A 20,492-nucleotide genomic window follows, 5' to 3' on the forward strand; every position below is an offset into this window, starting at 1 on the left:
AAAGCTCTGGGACAGATTTTCACATGCCAGGTACCCACTATTGCAACCAGATTTTCAAAATAGCTCCGCTCCCATTAAGGCACATAAATGAGGGCCAGATTTTCAAAAAAGCTCACGACCCATCTCTGAAGCTATTTTAGTTGCCATATAAAATGCTGTTGTTATGTTTGTTGCAAGTATAGTTATATACAAGCCTACACGTGTACACACGTGTTTTGTTTCTCCAAATAAATGCACAAAATTCAATTATTTCAACTCACAAATAATCAACAGGATGCTTAAAATGTTCTAAAAGAAAGGAATGATCTAATGACTCCACATTTGACTACGCTTCCAAACTTCTTTACTTTACATTAATTTTTCAAAAAGCAAAGATGAGGAATCCTACATTTTATTACTGACAAAGATTTTGGTGGCTTCAATAAAATAAAGGTACAAATTATAGCTATTTCCCTTTTTCTTGTTTTAGAAAGGCCAGAAAAGGACGACAGTGTTCAAGATTAGTTTGAATGCAATGTGACAATGAAAAACCCAATCGTTTTCCCTATAAATCTTAAACAAATTAACTACATTGAAAAAAAAATCTCATGTTTTGTTAATACATGGTTTTAGTGTTTATTAGATTTGAACAGTACCCAGACTTACTTTTCTGATGTCATCTAAAGTGTTGATCTCTGGAGACAAGCCACCATGTACACACAGGAATTGTTGGTTCATCAGAGCAGCCAAGGGAAGGCAGTCAAAGGCATCCATGCAGGCATCATATACTCGTTCTGAATACTTTATTTTACCTTTTGGATAGTAAGATGGTATCAGAAGATGGTGTTCGGTATTTTAAAGAAAAATATTTCTGTAATTTAAGGGCTTGGTCCTGCTCTCAACTAGAAAGGGCCAGACTTCAATGGGAGTAGAACTATATCGTTAAATCCTAAATAATATTTTACAGAAAATAAATCATTGTACATACTGAGTCCTGAGTCCCGTCTCCCCCCCCCCCACCACATTTTGGGCACTAGGGATCAGGGTTACTTCTACATGCTGTGGGAAAAATTCTACATAATTTAATAGAGATGAAACGACTAAGATTCTATAGAACTTCAACAGCATTCCATAGAAGTTAGTCTAAAAGCTTATAGAATTTAATACAGAATTTTTCTTTCTACAGAAGTGTTAAACCAACAAATTTAATACAGAATTATATTGCTGTTAAGAAATTCCATAGAAAGCTTTGAAATGCTGTAGAAAAGTTATTCTTCTCTAGTAAATGATTTCCCATAAAGAACAGCTCTATGCAAAGGAATCTAAACTTTAACCCACATTCTTGTAATTAATTATCTGAAGAAACATCACTGTGAAATGAATGAGCTAATACAATGAATCCAAAATGTTAATTTACCAATATGCATATTAAACTCAGTAAACCATGGAGCATTTGAGCCAATTAACATTTTTCCCATCCTTTATGTTAAATTGGGAATGTGGACTCATGCAATGGCTTCAGTTTATACTACTGCAGACACAGGTTATTCATTGTGCAAATCAAGGTCTACAGCCAAGAATCTTTGAAGTATCCCAGTATTCGTTAATACAACAATAATCCTGGTGGAGGACTACAATCCCTCTCCAACCTACATTAGCTTACCTGGAAAGGTAATGTTAAGAAGTGTTATTTGTTCCGACCCCAAACTGAACGAAGAGACAGTGCACAGTTGTGCACTAAGAGGCCAATGGTAGCAGAGACACCAAGACAATAATGCTTTTTGTTTTGCAGGCACCGGGGCCTGGAAGTAGAACAGAAGTGCAGAAACTGTGGCTTCCCCAACATCTACAGTATTTGATGAAGTTTCCCCAGATGTCTTTAGACTTCCCATGATTACAAGAACACAGTCCTTGTAACGCCTTTGTATTACCAATCCTGTCCATTTTGCCATACGTTGAAACAGAGATTTTTGTATTATATTTTTTCCTTCAGTGGGTTTTCCTTCAGAGAAGGATGGTTTAAGGATGCAAAATCATTGACATTAAGTACTACTTGAGTACTTACTAAGTAACAAACAATTACAATGTAATATGGAAGAGGTTGTGAATTTAAAGCACACTTACATTCTTGTTTAAATGTGAAATACTCTGTTAAATGTCTACATTCATGATTCCCACGAAGTAAAAACAGTGTTTTGGGATAAAGGATTTTCAAGGCCCACAAATACAGCACACACTGTAAAACAAAAACATGAAAATAGTGACAGTGATTGACAAAGGTATAAAATATTTTAGTCTACTTTCAAAAGGTATACCCAGCTGTTCATATATTTTATGCAGATTGTTTCCCATGCTTCGTAGAAATTATTAGGCTTCAAAGTAGTTTTATACTCTTGCTAAGTGACATTTTCTTTTTACACACATTTGTGTACTACAACTCCTGAGACTTGCATATCCAGTGAAAATAAAACCATTCTGTCTGGGGGGTTAGACAGAAATCTGCCATGAAAACCATTTCACAGGAAAATCTGCATTTCATTACAGAAGAAACAAAATATTGTCCTGGAACAATTTCATAAGCACTTGTGAAAAATCATTGAATTCATGAAAATGAAAAATTTGTACACAAAAACTTGTAGAGAACTCTGGCAGTTTTGCACAAGTCTGGAGTCAGTCAGAGAAGCGGAGTTAAATCACCCATGGTTTGTCTAGCTCCACCCACCGGGTGGACAGTGCTGGCAGGTTCTGGACCCTGGAGCAACAGGGTTTGGCAGAAAACTTTCCAAAGTCTGGGGTGAATTCATGCTACAATCTTTAAATTAAGGTGCTCAGCATCATTGAAAATTAGGCCCTTGTATAACAGTACATAACCACAGGCACAAAGATTTGAAAATGTTAGCCCAGTTAAGTAATATTTGGGTTTTAATGAGATCAATGTCTGTTGCAGGAGAAAAAGAAAGTGCCTGAATTCAGGTTTTAGCATATACAATTGTCAAGGTTCCTCCCCCACTCTGAACTCTAGGGTACAGATGTGGGGACCTGCATGAAAAACCTCCTAAGCTTATCTTTACCAGCTTAGGTCAAAACTTCCCCAAGGTACAAAATATTCCACCCTTTGTCCTTGGATTGGCCGCTACCACCACCAAACAAATACTGGTTACTGGGGAAGAGCTGTTTGGAAACGTCTTTCCCCCCAAAATACTTCCCAAAACCTTGCACCCCACTTCCTGGACAAGGTTTGGTAAAAAGCCTCACCAATTTGCCTAGGTGACTACAGACCCAGACCCTTGGATCTGAGAACAATGAAAAAGCATTCAGTTTTCTTAGAAGACGACTTTTAATAGAAATAGAAGTAAATAGAAGTAAAGAAATCACCTCTGTAAAATCAGGATGGTAGATATCTTACAGGGTAATTAGATTCAAAACATAGAGAACCCTTCTAGGCAAAACCTTAAGTTACAAAAAAGATACACAGACCGAAATAGTTATTCTATTCAGCACAATTCTTTTCTCAGCCATTTAAAGAAATCATAATCTAACGCATACCTAGCTAGATTACTTACTAAAAGTTCTAAGACTCCATTCCTGGTCTATCCCCGGCAGAAACCAGCATATAGACAGACAGAGAGACCCTTTGTTTCTCTCCCTCCTCCCAGCTTTTGAAAGTATCTTGTCTCCTCATTGGTCATTTTGGTCAGGTGCCAGCGAGGTTACCTTTAGCTTCTTAACCCTTTACAGGTGAGAGGAGATTTCCTCTGGCCAGGAGGGATTTTAAAGGGGTTTACCCTTCCCTTTATATTTATGACAACAATAAAAAGACTGATTTAATCTACCAAATGTATTTATTATACTTTTTTTTAATCTCACCTATACTTTAACAGTATTTGGTTAATGATCTGGGATTTGAGAGAGTTTGGTTTTTGAAGCATTTCAATTGACACTTTGAAACCCTCTTGCTTTTAGTGAACCATTTTGGGTGATTTCATTCTCTCTCATAATTTGACATTTCTTGGTCATAAGGAGGAAGAAGATGAGGCTATTCATGATCTTTTTAATCTCTGAATGTTTCAGTTTCTACTTTATTCCCTCCTATGTTAAAAATTGATTTAACTCTTTCACGCTTGTTGTAAAACACTATTTATCCTGTATCTATAGTTACATACAACGCAAACACCAAAGCGAATTATTTCTTACTACATTTTCTCGTGAGTTTAGGGCTAAGTATGTATAAAGGTCTGGAAGCTTTGAGTTTATACACGCAAATTTTCATGCTTCCATTCCCGAGGTTTGGAGTGCACTAATAAAAGGAGCAGAGAATGCTACCTAAAGACCCAGTCGATCCTGGAAATTCCGGCACAGACCAACTCCTCAGAGTGGAGAGCCTGCATCAACACAGCACGCTTCGCAGCTTGCCCAGCCTCCTTTCATCCCCTGGACAGTACTGCCACCTTCTTGGGGGTGGGGGAACAGGAAAGGATGTCAAAATGCAGAGGCAGAAACCAGGTAAACTAAGTCAGACATAAATCAGTATTAAATTACTGTGGACATCCCGAAGGGTTATGTGCCTATGGGGAGGCAGAACTCAGCTATCCTAGGGTTCACATCTACACACACAGAGAGTACCTGTGGGGAGCCTTCTGCCGGTTTCTGCACCTGTAAGGATTCTTTGAGCATTATACTTTAATGAGGATAGAGGTATGATCTCAATGGATAAACATTAATTTTATTTTAATAGCTTGACCGTGACTGCATCTTTTGACTTTATCATGTGTTCAGGAGTTCTTGAACCCTTTGATCTCTTTGGGCGTGTTACACTGCTTAAATCCCAAAATATCAAGCAGTGGAAAGAAAAGGGGTTGACTATCACACACTTCTAGATTACAGTGAAAGAAAGAGAGCTCTAGCTTTTGAAGTTAACCTCAGGCTATGGGTCTTGCTGATTCATCTCTTATCTTTTTTGATACTTCAAAAATTGGGACAAACGCTGCCCAGAAACTTTATTTCATATAAGAGATGCTTTGTTATTAAAAACTAGAGGAGTGTAAGCCTTCTGGACCTCTTCCATACATCTATCTATACTGTTAACAGGTTTTTCAATTTTTTTTTTTTTGGAAGGGGCCAAGAAATTTGCAAGATTCAAAAAGTAATTAGACACAAACACAGCGAGATAACAGAATATCCAAAGTTATAACAGTTAATGCTAAAAGATGAGTTTTGGGAGGGAGATAAAGATTGTTTTAAGCTTGGAAGCATGGACATTTTAGTTATTAAGGATTAGGGGGAGACTTCCTTGAGGCGACAGATTACCCCAGATTTATCAATGGTGTGGTTTCTTGCATCTTCCTTTGCTCTCTTATGTAGCTGGAAAGTTAGGAAAAATACTAAAAATAAGATATGTCTGTTTGTGAAAAAAAGGAAACAATATAAATGAAACTGCAAACAAGTTGCATATAAAAGGCTGGCTATAGAATTAAGGAAAGCCACCTAGCTCTCCTGCTAAAGCTGGCTGCAATTCCAGCCTCCTCCCAGCAGGGGGAACAGCTGTGCAATTTAGGCAGCAACTGTAGACAGGGGCCCCAGTGTGGAAGGTGTTGAGGAACAAGGCAAGCTTCAAGAGGGCAGCATGTCCCCATGAAGTCCCAACTTCCAACCAAACCTCCCCCATCGGAGTCCTCTGCCATTTTACCCCCTTCTCACTAATACCATTTTTTTCATTTTCTGTATTGTCCGTGCCTTACATTTCATTCAGAGGGAAGCCAAGGGGACTTTGGCTCATGTTCACCAATAGGCCAGATGAGACAGAATACTGGACTAGATGACCTCCTGATCCATCGGGAAAGTCCTTTGTTCCTCTGATACTGTCACGCAATTCAAGCCTAACATTTAAATGATATTATTTTTAACAAAATTTTTTACAATAGCTAATAGGGTTTGTTTGTTTTTTTTAAGGCCCAAGTGTTACTTTTAGAGTTAACTTTCCTCTATATTATGTGCATCCCAAACATTGTAGCACTGTTCTAGTGAATGAGAACAACTACTTGATAAACCTATTTTCTTTGTACAGACTAAATGAAACACAAACTGAATAAATGGTTAAAAAAAAAGGGGAGGGGGGTGATCTCCACTGCCTTGCACCTGGCGTAATCATTTACATCTCAGCACAGTGGATCAGCATTCACGTGGCACTCCACGTTAGTACCCAACCTGGAGAAGCTAATGATCCAACTGGCGGACCAAATTCTGTGAAGATTCCTGGTTACGTGCCACTTGAGGCATGTTGCATGTACGCTAAAAAGAACAGTGACGCCAGAGAACTTGAAAAAAACAACGATTCTGATTTCATAATGTTTTCTATCCACTTTGCAGAGCTGTTAATGATTCCAGAAGGTGCAAGACTGGAGAACTCATCCTCATTTGGTGTAAATCAGCGTAGCTCAATTGAGTCAATGAACCTATGATGATTTACACCAGCTGAGGATCTAACCCTAGATATTTAAAATTCCTTTCAGTTTTAATAGTCCACAGTATTATTAAGGAGACAAAATAGGAATTTTGTTTTTTGTAAACATGATTAAAAACAAAGTATTTTTTAAACAAAATAATATACTCCCTTTTGGGGTTTTGCATGGAAAATATTCATTATTCATATTGATTTTCCTCTGTGGTCCTCTATGACAATTTATAGCAGTGACCTCCCAGTCTGGTCACTGCTAACAGATCTCTGAACTGTTTTCATATGGTCGCACACTGAGTTTATCAATAATGGTCAAGTATTTAAAATATAACTCAACAAACTGCATCATGTGGTTTATGTTTAGTGTCTTTCAGTTATTTCCATTAGAGACGTGCTGAGTATATAAAAGTGAAACGGTGGCTTTTCTACCTACCAGCTGAAAGTCAAGCTGTTTTTCCCCATCATATGAATCATCATCACTAATAATAAATTCTGCAGTAATGAAGCCAGGGGTTTGCACAAGTTTAAATTTTTACACCACTAGTGCTCTTCAGTGCCCAACTTGAGACACCTTAAAAGGGGCTTGATTTGGTGTGCTTAGCACTTTTGGAAACTCAGGTCACTTTAAGGCATCTCAAGTTAGGTACCAAAGACTACAAAAGCCACTGTTAAAAATGTAGGCCAGCATATTAACATTGTGCCCTCAGAGACATTTGCATAACACAGTGTCTCAAAATTCTAATTTAGTGTGCTATTCTACTGATTAGCAGCCAACTCACTCCCTCTTAGCTAGTTCTACCTTAGCAACGGAAGTAAAAATCTTTTAGCCAAAGTAGGCAGTTATGTCTGAACACACAAGCAGGAAGCAGGTCTATTGAACAAGGCAGTACTATATACAAAGTCACATTTCAGAGTAAAAACACACTTTAATGTCACAACATATACACGGACCTTTCCCCTCTTAATTTACTAAATGTAAATTACATTTACAAGTTATATTTTGTTAGTATAAATCGGTCATTAAATGGTGAGACTCGGGTTTCCTATCACTGAAAACTGCTAGAGTTATTCTTCTGTTAAAGAGGCCACTTTTCCCCATTGAAGGTTTGTGTTTCTTTCTAAGGAAGACATTTTATTCTAATTATAAGCCTGGTGATTTTTCCCTATGCAGGTACCAGGCAGATCTGACCACACTTTATAGAGAATTATAGGGTTAGAAGGGACTACAAGGGTCATCTAGTCTAAACCCCTGCCAAGATGCTGGATTTGTTGTGTCTAAATATGGCTGATCACAAGGTTTTATTAAAACCTGAGCAGCTTCTGTGTCTTCTGGGCATTTCCTTTGTTTTAGTCACTCCTCACCCACCGTGCTCCCTCAGCGCCCCATATGCTACAGTGGGTGGCAGTGTTGCCCCCTGGTTAGAATGCAGCATAATGGACGGATTCCTCTGTTTTGCTCCTTGTTTTGCCACTGACTCAGTGTGTGACCTCAGGCAAATTCCTTAATGTTTTTGTGCCTCAGCTAACAAGTTTGCCAAATGTAAATCACAATATTGATTTTCCTCACAGGGATGCTGTGAAGCTCGCTTAATGTTTACCGAATGTTTCCAGTTCTCTGGATGAAAGGTGCTATAAAATGCAAAGTGTTTATTACTATTACGGTGAAGTGGTCTCACGAAGGTTCTTATTAAATATAGGCATATCATGCAGAAGTAATTTAAATAAAAAAATCATATATAAAATCTAAAGTTTTGACAGGGTCATCCATCACTGATATCTGTGCAGCCTACTTAACGCCGCTTTTATTTAACAGTTAAATGCTGTGGATTATTCCTAAATCTATCTTTAAGGCTTTGAGAAACATCAGAAAAACCCAGCATTGCCTGTATCAAGCATTCAAAATTCACAAGCGAGATGCTGAAAAATCACAAGTTTGTTTTCATCATCAGGGGAATTTTTAAAAAAAACTGATTATTTTTATTTGCTTCAGGTTTTTGAGACTTTAAGGATAATGTTTTCTAGTTTTTCTCCATAACCATAAGGGCTAGAAACTAACTCTTCTAGAAACAAACGCTGAGATTCTCACATAGCATGCCTCCAGGAGCTGGAGTTTTTAAAAATATCAAATATCAAGACGTGATAAAATCATGAGAGCTGGTAACATGGAAGAATTCACAAAACTGGATAAATGGACAACACAGTAACAGATGATAGTCACTGTGGATAAATGCGAGGTATTGCACATTGGAAGGAATAATGTGAGCTATACTTGCACTTGTCTTTTTAACAATCCTTTATTTAATCTCTAAATGACTGTGGACAGTATATTATCAGCATGGCCCCTTAATTCTAGATTTATATGTAGACAAAGCCCAGGTTAAAAGGTGTACCGTTTTAAGTATACTAGTAAAAGTGGTAAACACCTCTAGTATGGAGGCAGTTATATTGGTATAAAAATGTTTATACTGGTCTAAGTTAAGGAAAGGGGAATACACTATACCAATATAAGGTACCATTAGACCCATAACTGCACCAGCACTAGAAATAGTACTGGTATCACTATTTTGGTTTAAAAAAAAAATTAACACCCCTAACTGAAATATTTATACAGATACAAAATGTGTGTGCAGACCAGCCTTCAGATCTTGTCCTACAGAGGAAGAGGGTGAAATCCTGACCTCGCTGACGTTAACGGCAAAATTCTCATCGATTTTAATGGGGCCAGGATTTCTGTGCACGTGTGCATGCGCACACAGGAGTGGGGGCTTGGAGCTTCCAGGGCATGCAGTAGGGTCTGTCTCTTAACTCAAGTTCTGCCTGAGGTTGTGGAGGGTGGGGGGGGGGGGTACTTGTAGGAACTGGTGTTTCTCTAGAGACATAAGTTCTTGTTGAGTTGCCTTTTTGTGAATTTCATTCTGTTTTATCTTGTGTCATTTTATATCTGATGCACATGCATCCAGAGGTTACATGAAGCATATTTACAATTTAAAAAGGCAAAAGAATTGTGTTGCCGCTGTTGTGGAATTTTTAATCTTCCCCTGTGGAATCGACAATGTAGCCATTCCTCCTCCCCTCCTCACTCCCTGGGCCAGAATCAGAGTTGTTTTTATTTTAATGTGTTATTTGAGAAGCATATTTTAGACATTAAGTTGTCTTTTTACCATCTGTTGAATATTCCCAGGCTGCTTTATCATCTTGTTTTGACACTTGCATGCTCCTTTATCACCTCTAGGCTTAGTTACTGAAATGCTTTCTTCTAACTGGTTTCCCATATGATTTTATTTTAAATGATCATATGCAAAATACTGCTGCTGCAGTTATTTTCCTTTCTAACTGCTCAGCTCATGCAATCCCTAGTTCATTCCTTATAGAGACTCTCTTTTTAAAGCAAAACAAGGCGAGCTAACAAATAATACAATCCATTTTCTGAAGTGCTTCGCTTAGTTTTTTAAACAAATACTTTAGGAACTTCAGTTTGAAGTTAGATTTCAATCTGAACTTCTCTCTCTTGAATCAGGCCACCTTTTTATTTTGTAATCCCAATTTTGTGCAATTAGGACCATCTGGACGAGCTCAATTTGTCCCAGGGACATCTCTGCTTCGGCACATGGATTTATTCTGCAAACCAGAATGGGGGTGATGATAGGGTGGTCAGCTTCCTTCATCACATAATCCCCTCCCTTTCCTATGGCCCACAAAGGGCTCTCTGTGTGTTTGCAATCTGCTCAGGGGAAAGGGGTAGGAAAAGCAGGCAGGCTATTAGGACTGCATCATCCTTCCACCCGCTCCCATGGAGATTACCTGGAAATCATAAGAGCCCCTTCTGTACCTTTTCACCCTCTGCACGTGGGAATAACCCCTTCGCAGGAGGCTCTGTTAGCATAATTCCAACAGAGCTGCACTGCCAGGAATTGCAGGGAGTGGTGGGGGCCCCAAGAGATGGTGGAGACCGCATGGGGCCTTGGAGAAAGGGAGCAGACTCAGAGTTCTGGGGACACACCTGTGACTCAGTCAGTAGGTATGGAGAAAGCAAACCTCTTCCCTCCCATTATTGGGGGAGCTCCACGAGGAGATCTTCTTGGAGATGAGCCAGGCTTCATTCTTTGCTTAGGCAAAACTCCCATTTGATGTCAGGCTAATTGAGAGCCTAGTGCTGCTTCTTTTATGTACAGCGGCATGGTGATATCACTGTTACCATACCCTGCCCTGGAATATCAGAATTGAGTCTGCTATTGCTCAGTAATACAGAGGGCATCAACTTGCCCTGAAATAAAGAGATGTTTCAAGCTGGGCTTCTGTACAATTGGAAAATAAACCATTTTGGATCTAGGCTTCTTCACCAAAACTGGTGAAAAATAAGGCTTCAGGTAACTAGAATTGTAGGCAAGGGGAAAGATCTCTGCAATATGCAGAGGAGAACCTTGGATATTTAAGGTATTTCAAGAACAGCCTTATTCACTCTGCCAGAAAAATAAACTCACTTCACACAGGAACTCTTACCTCCCGGCCCAAAAATATTTATTGAGAACTAAGCTGTTTACTGGAAAACAGATTAGAAAATTCAGGCTACTAGGAAAGGTTAAAGGCACTTACTGCCCCGCCACCTCCACGGCACTGGGAAGCGGGTAAGGGGGGGATTTGGGAGATAATAAAATAATCCTTTTCAGCATTCAGTAACAAACTTATTCACCCAGAATGTACTTGACAACAGTATTTACTTGTATGCAACTAATTTTTTGGAAGCTATTGATAAATAATTTTTAATAGGCTGAGTTCACATAAGGATTTAAAATTTCAGATGCTTCTCTAAACCAAATTTTGGTCTGGAAGTCAGCGTGGAAATTTCTGAAGATCAGACTCTTCTCCAAGATTTCCAGAACTACTTGGTTCATGCTGGAAATACCAAGGGCCAGTTTCTTCTGCAATTTCAGGGATTGTGTTTCCAGATGATATACCAGCAAAAGCAGAAGTATGTAAATTTATGAACCTCAAATATTCATATTTTGTTTGTTTTGAAGTTTAAGACCATTCTTATTTGGTCTGAACTGTTTTGCCAAACATGTCAAAAATGCTTAAAATTTCTCTAATGAAATTTGATGAAAGATTTAAGCCTCTATATATTTCTGAATGAGGGCACGGATGGGCAATTATAAAATCTTATTTAAATAAGTACACAATATTACTGCATTGAATGTTTTGTACATTGTAGTTGTCAGGGTTTTTTAAGAGTTTGGTGAAAAGCATCATATACATATATGATATGGCATAGATTACTAGAGGTTTGACCTTCTGGATGATTTAAGAGAATTAAGAGTTTTCAGATCCATATCAAAACTTTTGACCTATTACCTGGCTGCAGAGTCACTCATGTCACCACTATATTTTGGATTTAAAAATACTGGCCTGTGTTATTTATTTGAGTCAGTTTTATTCATAACTGGACTGACTTTGCTTGAAAGGGCAAATTGAGAGTTCCATAGTCCACCGTTAAAATCCTGAAACATTATGAGTAGATAAGAGCCTAGGAAATGAGTTTACCTAATCAGATGTTCTACTTTGCAAAAGATTGTTATTCTACGTAAAGCAGCACAGAGGAGCAACTGAGGGAAAAGAAAAGATAAGTGGTGGAGAAAGTCTCAGTCAGTCCAAGAGGCTATGCCTTGTATCATTCTATCCAGAAAATAAACATGCTCGTTTGTTTCATCTGCCTATGATAACTTGTCTTTTAGGCCTTGATCCTGCAAAATCTTAACTGTGCTTAATTTTGCACATGTGAACAGTCTCACTAACATCAAAAGAAATACCAACAAGCCTAAAGTTAAGCATGTGCGTACATCTTTGGAAGATTGGGGTCTCTAGGCTGTAAACTCTGTGGGGTGGGGACTCATAATTTAATATACATCTTTACAGTACCTAGCATAATGAGGCCCTAATTTGGTTGAAGCCTTTAGGTTCTACTGAAATAGAAGATTAATAAATAGTAGTTGTTGTTGTTAATTATTATTATTGTAGGAAGCAGCAACAATTTCACACCTATACCATAACTCTTATCTCTTGGCATTTGCCTTTCCTAGGTTAGTTTTTAACTCATTCTCTCATCCCTGCAAATTCCCTTCACTTCAAAATAACCATTTCCTCTGAAAACATTGCAAATGGAGAAGGTAGCAGGAAAATTTAGATTGAAAAAAGCATATCTAAAGAAGATACAGAGAGAGAGAGAGCAATAGCTGGACAGTAAAACAAATTTTAATTGTTTATTAATATTTATCCAAGGTGGACGCCAAACTCAATTAGCTTAATGGGACCAAGTTGGAGGGCCCAGATAATCTCCATCCAAAAATATTAAAGGACTTGGTACATGAAATTCCAAGCAATAGGAGGGATTTTTAATGAATCCATAAACTCAGTGGTCATATCCTATAACTGGAGAATTGCACCTATATTTAAGAATGGGGAAAAAAGTTTGACCTCAGTTGTATGAAAGGTGTTAGAACAAATGTTGAAAGTGAGAGTAATTAAGGACATAGAAGTAAAGACTAATTGGGACAAAAAACAACATGGTTTCATGAAAGGTAGATCATGCCAGACTAACCTGATCTCTCTTTGAGAAGATAACTGATTTTCTAGATCTTATCTACCTGGATTTCAGTAAAGTATTTGGTACAGTTCCACATGGGCAATTATTAGTTAAACTGGAGAAGATGGGGATTAATATGAGAATTGAATTGTGGGTAAGGAACTGGTTTAAAGGGGAGATTATAAAAGGTCATGCTGAAAGGCAAACTGTCAGGCTGGAAGGAGGTTACTAGTGGAGTTCCTTAAGGATTGGTCTTGGGATGGATTTTATTTAGCATTTTCATTAATGACCTTGGAACAAAATAAATAAATAAATAAATAACAGGGAGTGTTCTAATAAGACTTGTGGATGACACAAGTTGGGAGGTATGGCCAACATGGGAGGAGGACTGGCATATCATACAAGAAGATTTGAACAACCTTGAAAACTGGAGTAATAGAAACGGGATAAAATTCAAAAGTGCAAAGTCATGCACTTAAGGATTAACAACAAGACTTTTTGCAATAAACCCAGGTACCAGTTGGAAGTGACAGAGGAGGAGAAAAACCTCACTGTACTGGTTGATCACAAGATGATTTTGAGCCATCAATGTGATGTGGCCGTTAAAAAGGCTAATCCAATCCTAAAATGCATTAGGTAAGTATTTCCAGAACAGATAGGGAAGTGTTACTACCATTATAAAGGCACCGGTGAGACCTTATCTGGAATACTGTGCACAACCCTGGTCTCCCATGTGTGAGAAAAAAGAATTCAACCTGAACCAAGTTCAGAGGAGGCCTCCTCGGATGATGAGAAAAATGGAGATCCTACGTTATGAGGGGAAACTTAAGGAGCTTGGTTTGTTTAGCCTCACAAAATGGAGGAGGAGGGAAGATTGAGTGCTTCCTATGATTAAATCAGAGGGACAAACACCAGGGAGGGAAAGGAGTTATTTAAGTTAAGGGCCAATGTTGGCAAAAGAACAAATGGATATAAACTGGACAATAAGTTTAGGCTTGAAATTACATGAGGGTTTCTAACCATCAGAGGAGTGACGTTCTGGAACAGGCTTCCAAGAGGAGTATCGGGGTCAAAAAACCTAAGCTGCTTTAAGATTGAGCTTGATAAGTTTATGGAGGGGATGGTATGATGAAATTGCCTACAACAGCCCAAGGCCTGTCCATGACTGCTGTCACGGTTCCTCCCCCACTCTGAACTCTAGGGTACAGATGTGGGGACCTGCATGAAAAACCTCCTAAGCTTATCCTTACCAGCTTAGGTCAAAACTTCCCCAAGGTACAAAATATTACACCTTGGACTGGCCACTACCACCACCAAACTAATACTGGTTACTGGGGAAGAGCTGTTTGGACGCGTCCTTCCCCCCAAAATACTTCCCAAAACCTTGCACCCCACTTCCTGGACAAGGTTTGGTAAAAAGCCTCACCAATTTGCCTAGGTGACTACAGATCCAGACCCTTGGATCTGAGAACAATGAAAAAGCATTCAGTGTTTTACAAGAAGACTTTTAATAAAAAATAGAAGTAAATAGAAATAAAGAAATCCCCCCTGTAAAATCAGGATGGTAGATATCTTACAGGGTAATTAGATTCAAAAACATAGAGAAACCCTCTAGGCAAAACCTTAAGTTACAAAAAAGATACACAGACAGAAATAGTTATTCTATTCAGCACAATTCTTTTCTCAGCCATTTAAAGAAATCATAATCTAACACATACCTAGCTAGATTACTTACTAAAAGTTCTAAGACTCCATTCCTGTTCTGTCCCTGGCCAAGACGACTACAGACAGACACAGACCCTTTGTTTCTCTCCCTCCTCCCAGCTTTTGAAAGTATCTTGTCTCCTCATTGGTCATTTTGGTCAGGTGTCAGCGAGGTTACCTTTAGCTTCTTAACCCTTTACAGGTGAGAGGAGCTTTCCCCTGGCCAGGAGGGATTTCAAAGGGGTTTACCCTTCCCTTTATATTTATGACACGCCCCCCAAATCTCAGCTAGGGTGAAACACTGGCTGGGATTTCTTCCTGGAGCTCTAGGAAAACAGAGTTAATAAGACACATGCATCTCTAAATATACTACCAAGCACATAAAGACTAACAATATTTTCCACATCTCAAGGACGATTTTAACCAGTTGATTCTGGGAAACTTTCACGGGAGAGTGCATCAGCCACTTTGTTAGAAGCTCCTGAGATGTGTTGGATGTCGAAATCAAAATGTTGGAGAGCTAAACTCCACCGAAGAAGTTTTTTGTTAGTTTCCTTGACGGTGTGAAGCCACTTCAGTGCAGCATGGTCGGTTTGCAGGTGGAAACGCCGTCCCCAAACATATGGGCGTAGCTTTTCCAGAGCGTAGACAATGGCATAACATTCTTTTTCAGTGACTGACCAATTGCTTTCCCTCTCAGACAGTTTTTTGCTGAGAAACACTACAGGGTGGAATTCTTGATCAGGTCCTTTCTGCATTAAAACTGCTCCCACACCACGCTCGGATGCATCTGTGGTTACTAGGAACGGTTTGTCAAAGTCTGGGGCCCTTAGTACAGGGTCAGACATGAGTGTCGCTTTAAGCTTGTTAAAGGCCTTCTGACACTTTCCGGTCCACTGAACAGCATTTGGCTGTTTCTTTTTGGTTAGGTCTGTCAGTGGGGCAGCGATTTGGCTGTAGTGCGGTACAAATCGTCTGTAATAACCGGCCAAGCCTAAGAAGGATTGAACCTGTTTCTTTGACTTTGGGACAGGCCACTTTTGGATAGCATCCACTTTGGCCTGTAGGGGGCTGATAGTTCCTTGACCCACCTGGTGTCCAAGGTAAGTCACTCTGTTTAGGCCTATTTGATACTTCTTAGCCTTAACAGTTAGTCCTGCCTCCCTTATGCGCTCAAGGACTTTGTGTAGATGTTCCAGGTGGTCTGCCCAGGAATCCGAAAATATGGCCACATCGTCAAGGTAGGCGACTGCATATTCTCCTAATCCCGCTAGGAGACCATCTACAAGTCTTTGGAAAGTGGCGGGTGCATTTCGCAGCCCGAAAGGGAGTACATTAAATTCATACAGCCCGAGATGTGTGATGAAGGCTGACCTTTCCTTGGCAGATTCATCTAGCGGTACCTGCCAGTACCCCTTGGTTAAGTCCAAGGTAGAGATGAACTGGGCCCGTCCCAGTTTCTCTAATAGTTCATCAGTGCGTGGCATTGGATAGTTGTCTGGGCGAGTTACAGCATTTAGCTTACGGTAGTCCATGCAAAAACGTATTTCCCCATCTGGTTTGGGAACTAGAACCACTGGAGATGCCCATGCACTTTCAGAGGGGCGGATTACACCCATCTGTAACATATCCTGGATCTCCCGTTCTATAGCAGTTTTAGCTTGAGGAGACACCCGGTAAGGGTGGACCCTAATTGGGTGAGCATTACCTGTGTCAATGGAGTGGTATGCCCGTTCAGTCAGTCCTGGGGTGGCTGAGAACGTTGGCGCGTAGCTAGTGCACAGCTCCTGGATCTGCTGTCGCTGCATACGCCCAAGGGTCATGGAGAGGTTCACCTCTTCCACACCACCAGCACAGTTCCCTTCGTAATAGACACCTTCAGGCCACTCAGCGTCGTCTCCTCCCTGGGCTGTAAACTGACAAACCTTTAATTCTCTGGAATAAAAGGGCTTTAGAGAATTAATATGATACACCTTAGGCTTTCGGTTGGAGGTGGGGAATGTTATGAGATAATTAACAGCTCCCAGGCGCTCCTGGACCACGAATGGCCCTTCCCACGATGCTTCCATTTTATGGGCCTGGAGCGCCTTTAAGACCATGACCTGGTCTCCTACTTTGAAGGAACGCTCTCTGGCATGTTTATCATACCAGGCTTTTTGCTCTTTTTGAGCATCCTGTAAGTTTTCTCTAGCAAGGGCTAAAGAGGTTCAGAGGGTGTTTTGTAGGTTGGTTACAAAGTCCAGAATGTTAGTTCCTGGAGAAGGTGTAAATCCCTCCCATTGCTGCTTCACCAACTGCAATGGCCCCTTAACCTCACGGCCATATACAAGTTCAAATGGGGAAAACCCTAAACTGGGATGTGGTACAGCTCTGTAGGCAAAGAGCAACTGCTGCAATACTAGGTCCCAATCATTGGAGTGCTCATTTACGAATTTACGTATCATGGCCCCCAAAGTTCCATTAAACTTCTCCACCATGCCATTTGTTTGATGATGGTAAGGAGTGGCAACCAAGTGATTTACCCCATGAGCTTCCCAAAGGTTTTTCATAGTTCCTGCCAGGAAATTAGTCCCTGCATCTGTGAGGATGTCAGAGGGCCAACCTACCCTGGCAAAAATGTCTGCTAGTGCCTGGCACACACTTTTAGCCCTGGTGTTGCTTAGAGCTACTGCTTCCGGCCATCGGGTGGCAAAATCCATGAAAGTCAGTATGTACTGCTTTCCTCTGGGTGTCTTTTTCGGAAAAGGACCCAGAATATCCACAGCTACTCGCTGAAATGGAACTTCAATGATGGGGAGTGGCTGGAGAGGAGCTTTGACCTGGTCTTGGGGTTTTCCCACTCTTTGGCACACCTCACAAGACTGGACATAGGTAGAAACATCCTTGCCCATTCCCTCCCAGTGGAATGACCCCCCCAAACGGTCTTTGGTCCTGTTCACCCAAGCATGGCCACTAGGGTGATCATGGGCTAAGCTCAAGAGCTTGGCCCGGTATTTAGTTGGAACTACCAACTGTCTCTGAGGATGCCAGTCCTCCTGGTGTCCCCCAGAAAGAGTTTCCTTGTATAAAAGTCCTCTTTCTACAACAAACCTGGATCGATTAGAAGAGCTGAGAGGCGGTGGGTTGCTCCATGCCGCCGTCCACGCTCTCTGGAGGCTTTCATCTGCTTCCTGTTCGGTCTGGAACTGTTCCCTTGATGCTGGAGACATCAGTTCCTCATTGGATTGTGGACCTAGGCTTGGTCCCTCTGGAAGCGATATAGAGGATGGAGCTGTTTCTGTTGACTGTGAACCGCTCTCCGCTGGTGCACTATGTTGGGATTCAGGCTCCGGCTGAGCCTCTTGTGTAGGGTTATCGGCTGCTGCCAGTTCAGGTTCGGTGGGGCCCTCTGGTGTTGAGGTTGCAAGTACTGGATTCAGTGCTGGCACGGGGTCTGGTGTTGGTTGTTTGGCTGGTTCCAGTTCTGGGACTGGTTCCGTCCGGGTCTCTGGGACTGGATCCACTACTGCTGTTGCAGACATTGGCCTGGGGTCCGGGTCCATCACCTCTGACCGGGCCCTGATAGAAGTTTCCGGAACAGAGCTAGGCCCCACGGCTTGTTTAGCCTGGCTGCGGGTGACCGTTCCCACCCTCTTGGCCTGCTTCACGTGATTGGCCAAGTCTTCCCCCAACAGCATGGGGATGGGATAATCATCATAGACTGCAAAAGTCCACATTCCTGACCAGCCCTTGTACTGGACAGGCAACTTGGCTGTAGGCAAATTGAAAGAGTTGGACTTGAAGGGTTGAATCGTCACTTGGATCTCTGGGTTGATTAAATTGGGGTCCACTAAGGAAGCATGGATAGCTGACACTTGTGCTCCGGTGTCCCTCCACGCGGTGACCTTCTTCCCGCCCACACTCACAGTTTCCCTCCGCTCCAAGGGTATCTGGGAGGTATCTGGGCCTGTGGACCTCTGGTGTGATTCCGGTGCAATGAACTGTAATCTGTTGGGGTTCTTGGGGCAGTTGGCCTTTACATGCCCCAGCTCGTTACATTTAAAACATCGTCCAGCTGACGGGTCACCGGGGCGAGGTGGGTTGCTGGAGAACGGGGTGGTGGGACGATAAGGGGTCTGGAGGGTTCTTTGGGAGGTAGGTGGGGCTTTGGGCGGCCCCCGGTAATAGGGTGTGGTCTGGGGTGGTCCCTTCTGGTCTCCGCTCCAACTGCGACCAGTTTTCTTCTTCTCTGCCACCTCCACCCATCTGGCTCCAATCTCTCCTGCCTCGATTACAGTTTTGGGTTTCCCATCTAGGATGTATCTTTCTATTTCCTCAGGAACACCCTCTAAGAATTGTTCCATTTGCATTAGGAAGGGCAAATTTACTGGAGATTCAACACTTGCTCCTGATATCCAGGCATCCCAATGTTTCACAATGTGGTAGGCATGTCGGGTAAAGGACATGTCTGGTTTCCACCTTAGGGCTCGGAACCTCCGACGAGACTGCTCGGGTGTTATCCCCATTCTGACTCTCGCCTTGGATTTAAACAGTTCATACTTGTTCATATGTTCTTTAGGCATTTCAGCTGCCACCTCAGCTAAGGGTCCACTGAGCTGCGGCCTCAGCTCTACCATGTATTGGTCAGTAGAGATGTTGTACCCAAGGCAGGCCCTTTCGAAGTTTTCTAAGAAGGCCTCAGTATCATCACCTGCCTTGTAGGTGGGGAACTTTCTGGGATGGGAAGTGGTACCTGGAGAAGGATTGCTAGGGTTTGTTGGTATATTCTGCTGGGCCTTTATCCTCTCCATCTCCTCCACATGCTTCCTTGCCTCCATTTCCCTCTTGTGGGCAGCCTCCTGTACCTCCTTCTCCAGCCGCATGAGTTCTATCTGTCTTTCATGTTCCCTTTGTTTTTCCTCAGCCTGAAATTTGGCTAATTCCAGCTGTAGTCGAGCCGAGGATTTGGCCATTCTAACCTCTCTGTTTTTAACTAACTTTACACCCGAGGTTTAGAAATAAACAAACAAAACTTGGCTGTAAAATTTTGCTGTGCTGGAATAGAATACCTATTCTCTGATAGTGATTGCCAGCCTACAGAAAAAGACAATTCCCTTGTCTCTGCTCTGGGCCCAAATTAAAGCAAAAAACCTCCAACTACTTGGAAACCTGCTTACCCAGCCCAAAGAAAAAAAAAATTTCTTTTCAAACCTGTGCTCCTTGTAAAACAAAACAAAATCAAAATCCTAAAAAAAAACCCTGCCACTTTTGTCTCCAGGCAAATGGGTAGAGCACACACCCCCTATTTACTTTTAGGAAGAAAAGAAAAAAAAAAAACCTCTGGGTTGGAAGACTGTGAATTTCCCTGCAGGAGTTAAGTACCCTGCCTCCAGGCAAAGAAAACCTGCAATTCACAAGATAATCCCCTTTTGTCTCTGCTTGGCCACAAAGCAGAGAGAAACCAAGCTGCTTTCAGTTTCAAAGCTGCTTCCTGGACTTCCTAAAAATTCCTTTTTAAAATCTGTATTTCTAGTTCAAAAAATCTCAACTGGATCTCAAAATGATTTCAGGTTAATCCCACCGCTGCCACCATGTCACGGTTCCTCCCCCACTCTGAACTCTAGGGTACAGATGTGGGGACCTGCATGAAAAACCTCCTAAGCTTATCTTTACCAGCTTAGGTCAAAACTTCCCCAAGGTACAAAATATTACACCTTGGACTGGCCGCTACCACCACCAAACTAATACTGGTTACTGGGGAAGAGCTGTTTGGACGCGTCCTTCCCCCCAAAATACTTC

At 41.3% G+C, this 20,492-nt stretch overlaps 1 protein-coding gene across 3 annotated transcripts in view; it reads right to left on the reverse strand.

Moving 5' to 3' along the window:
• PPP3CA (protein phosphatase 3 catalytic subunit alpha) overlaps positions 1-20,492 on the reverse strand; it is a 334,427-nt gene that overhangs the window by 83,862 nt on the left and 230,073 nt on the right. For all 3 annotated transcript variants that reach the window (XM_073340795.1, XM_073340794.1, XM_073340796.1), the window contains 2 exons: positions 2,104-2,215; positions 646-791 (listed from right to left, as the gene is read on the reverse strand). In XM_073340795.1, the coding sequence (XP_073196896.1) occupies positions 646-791; positions 2,104-2,215 (258 nt within the window). The remainder of the gene's footprint in view (positions 1-645; positions 792-2,103; positions 2,216-20,492) is intronic.

The sequence above is a fragment of the Lepidochelys kempii genome, chromosome 4, assembly GCF_965140265.1.
Source record: "Lepidochelys kempii isolate rLepKem1 chromosome 4, rLepKem1.hap2, whole genome shotgun sequence".
Lineage (NCBI taxonomy): Eukaryota > Metazoa > Chordata > Testudines > Cheloniidae > Lepidochelys > Lepidochelys kempii.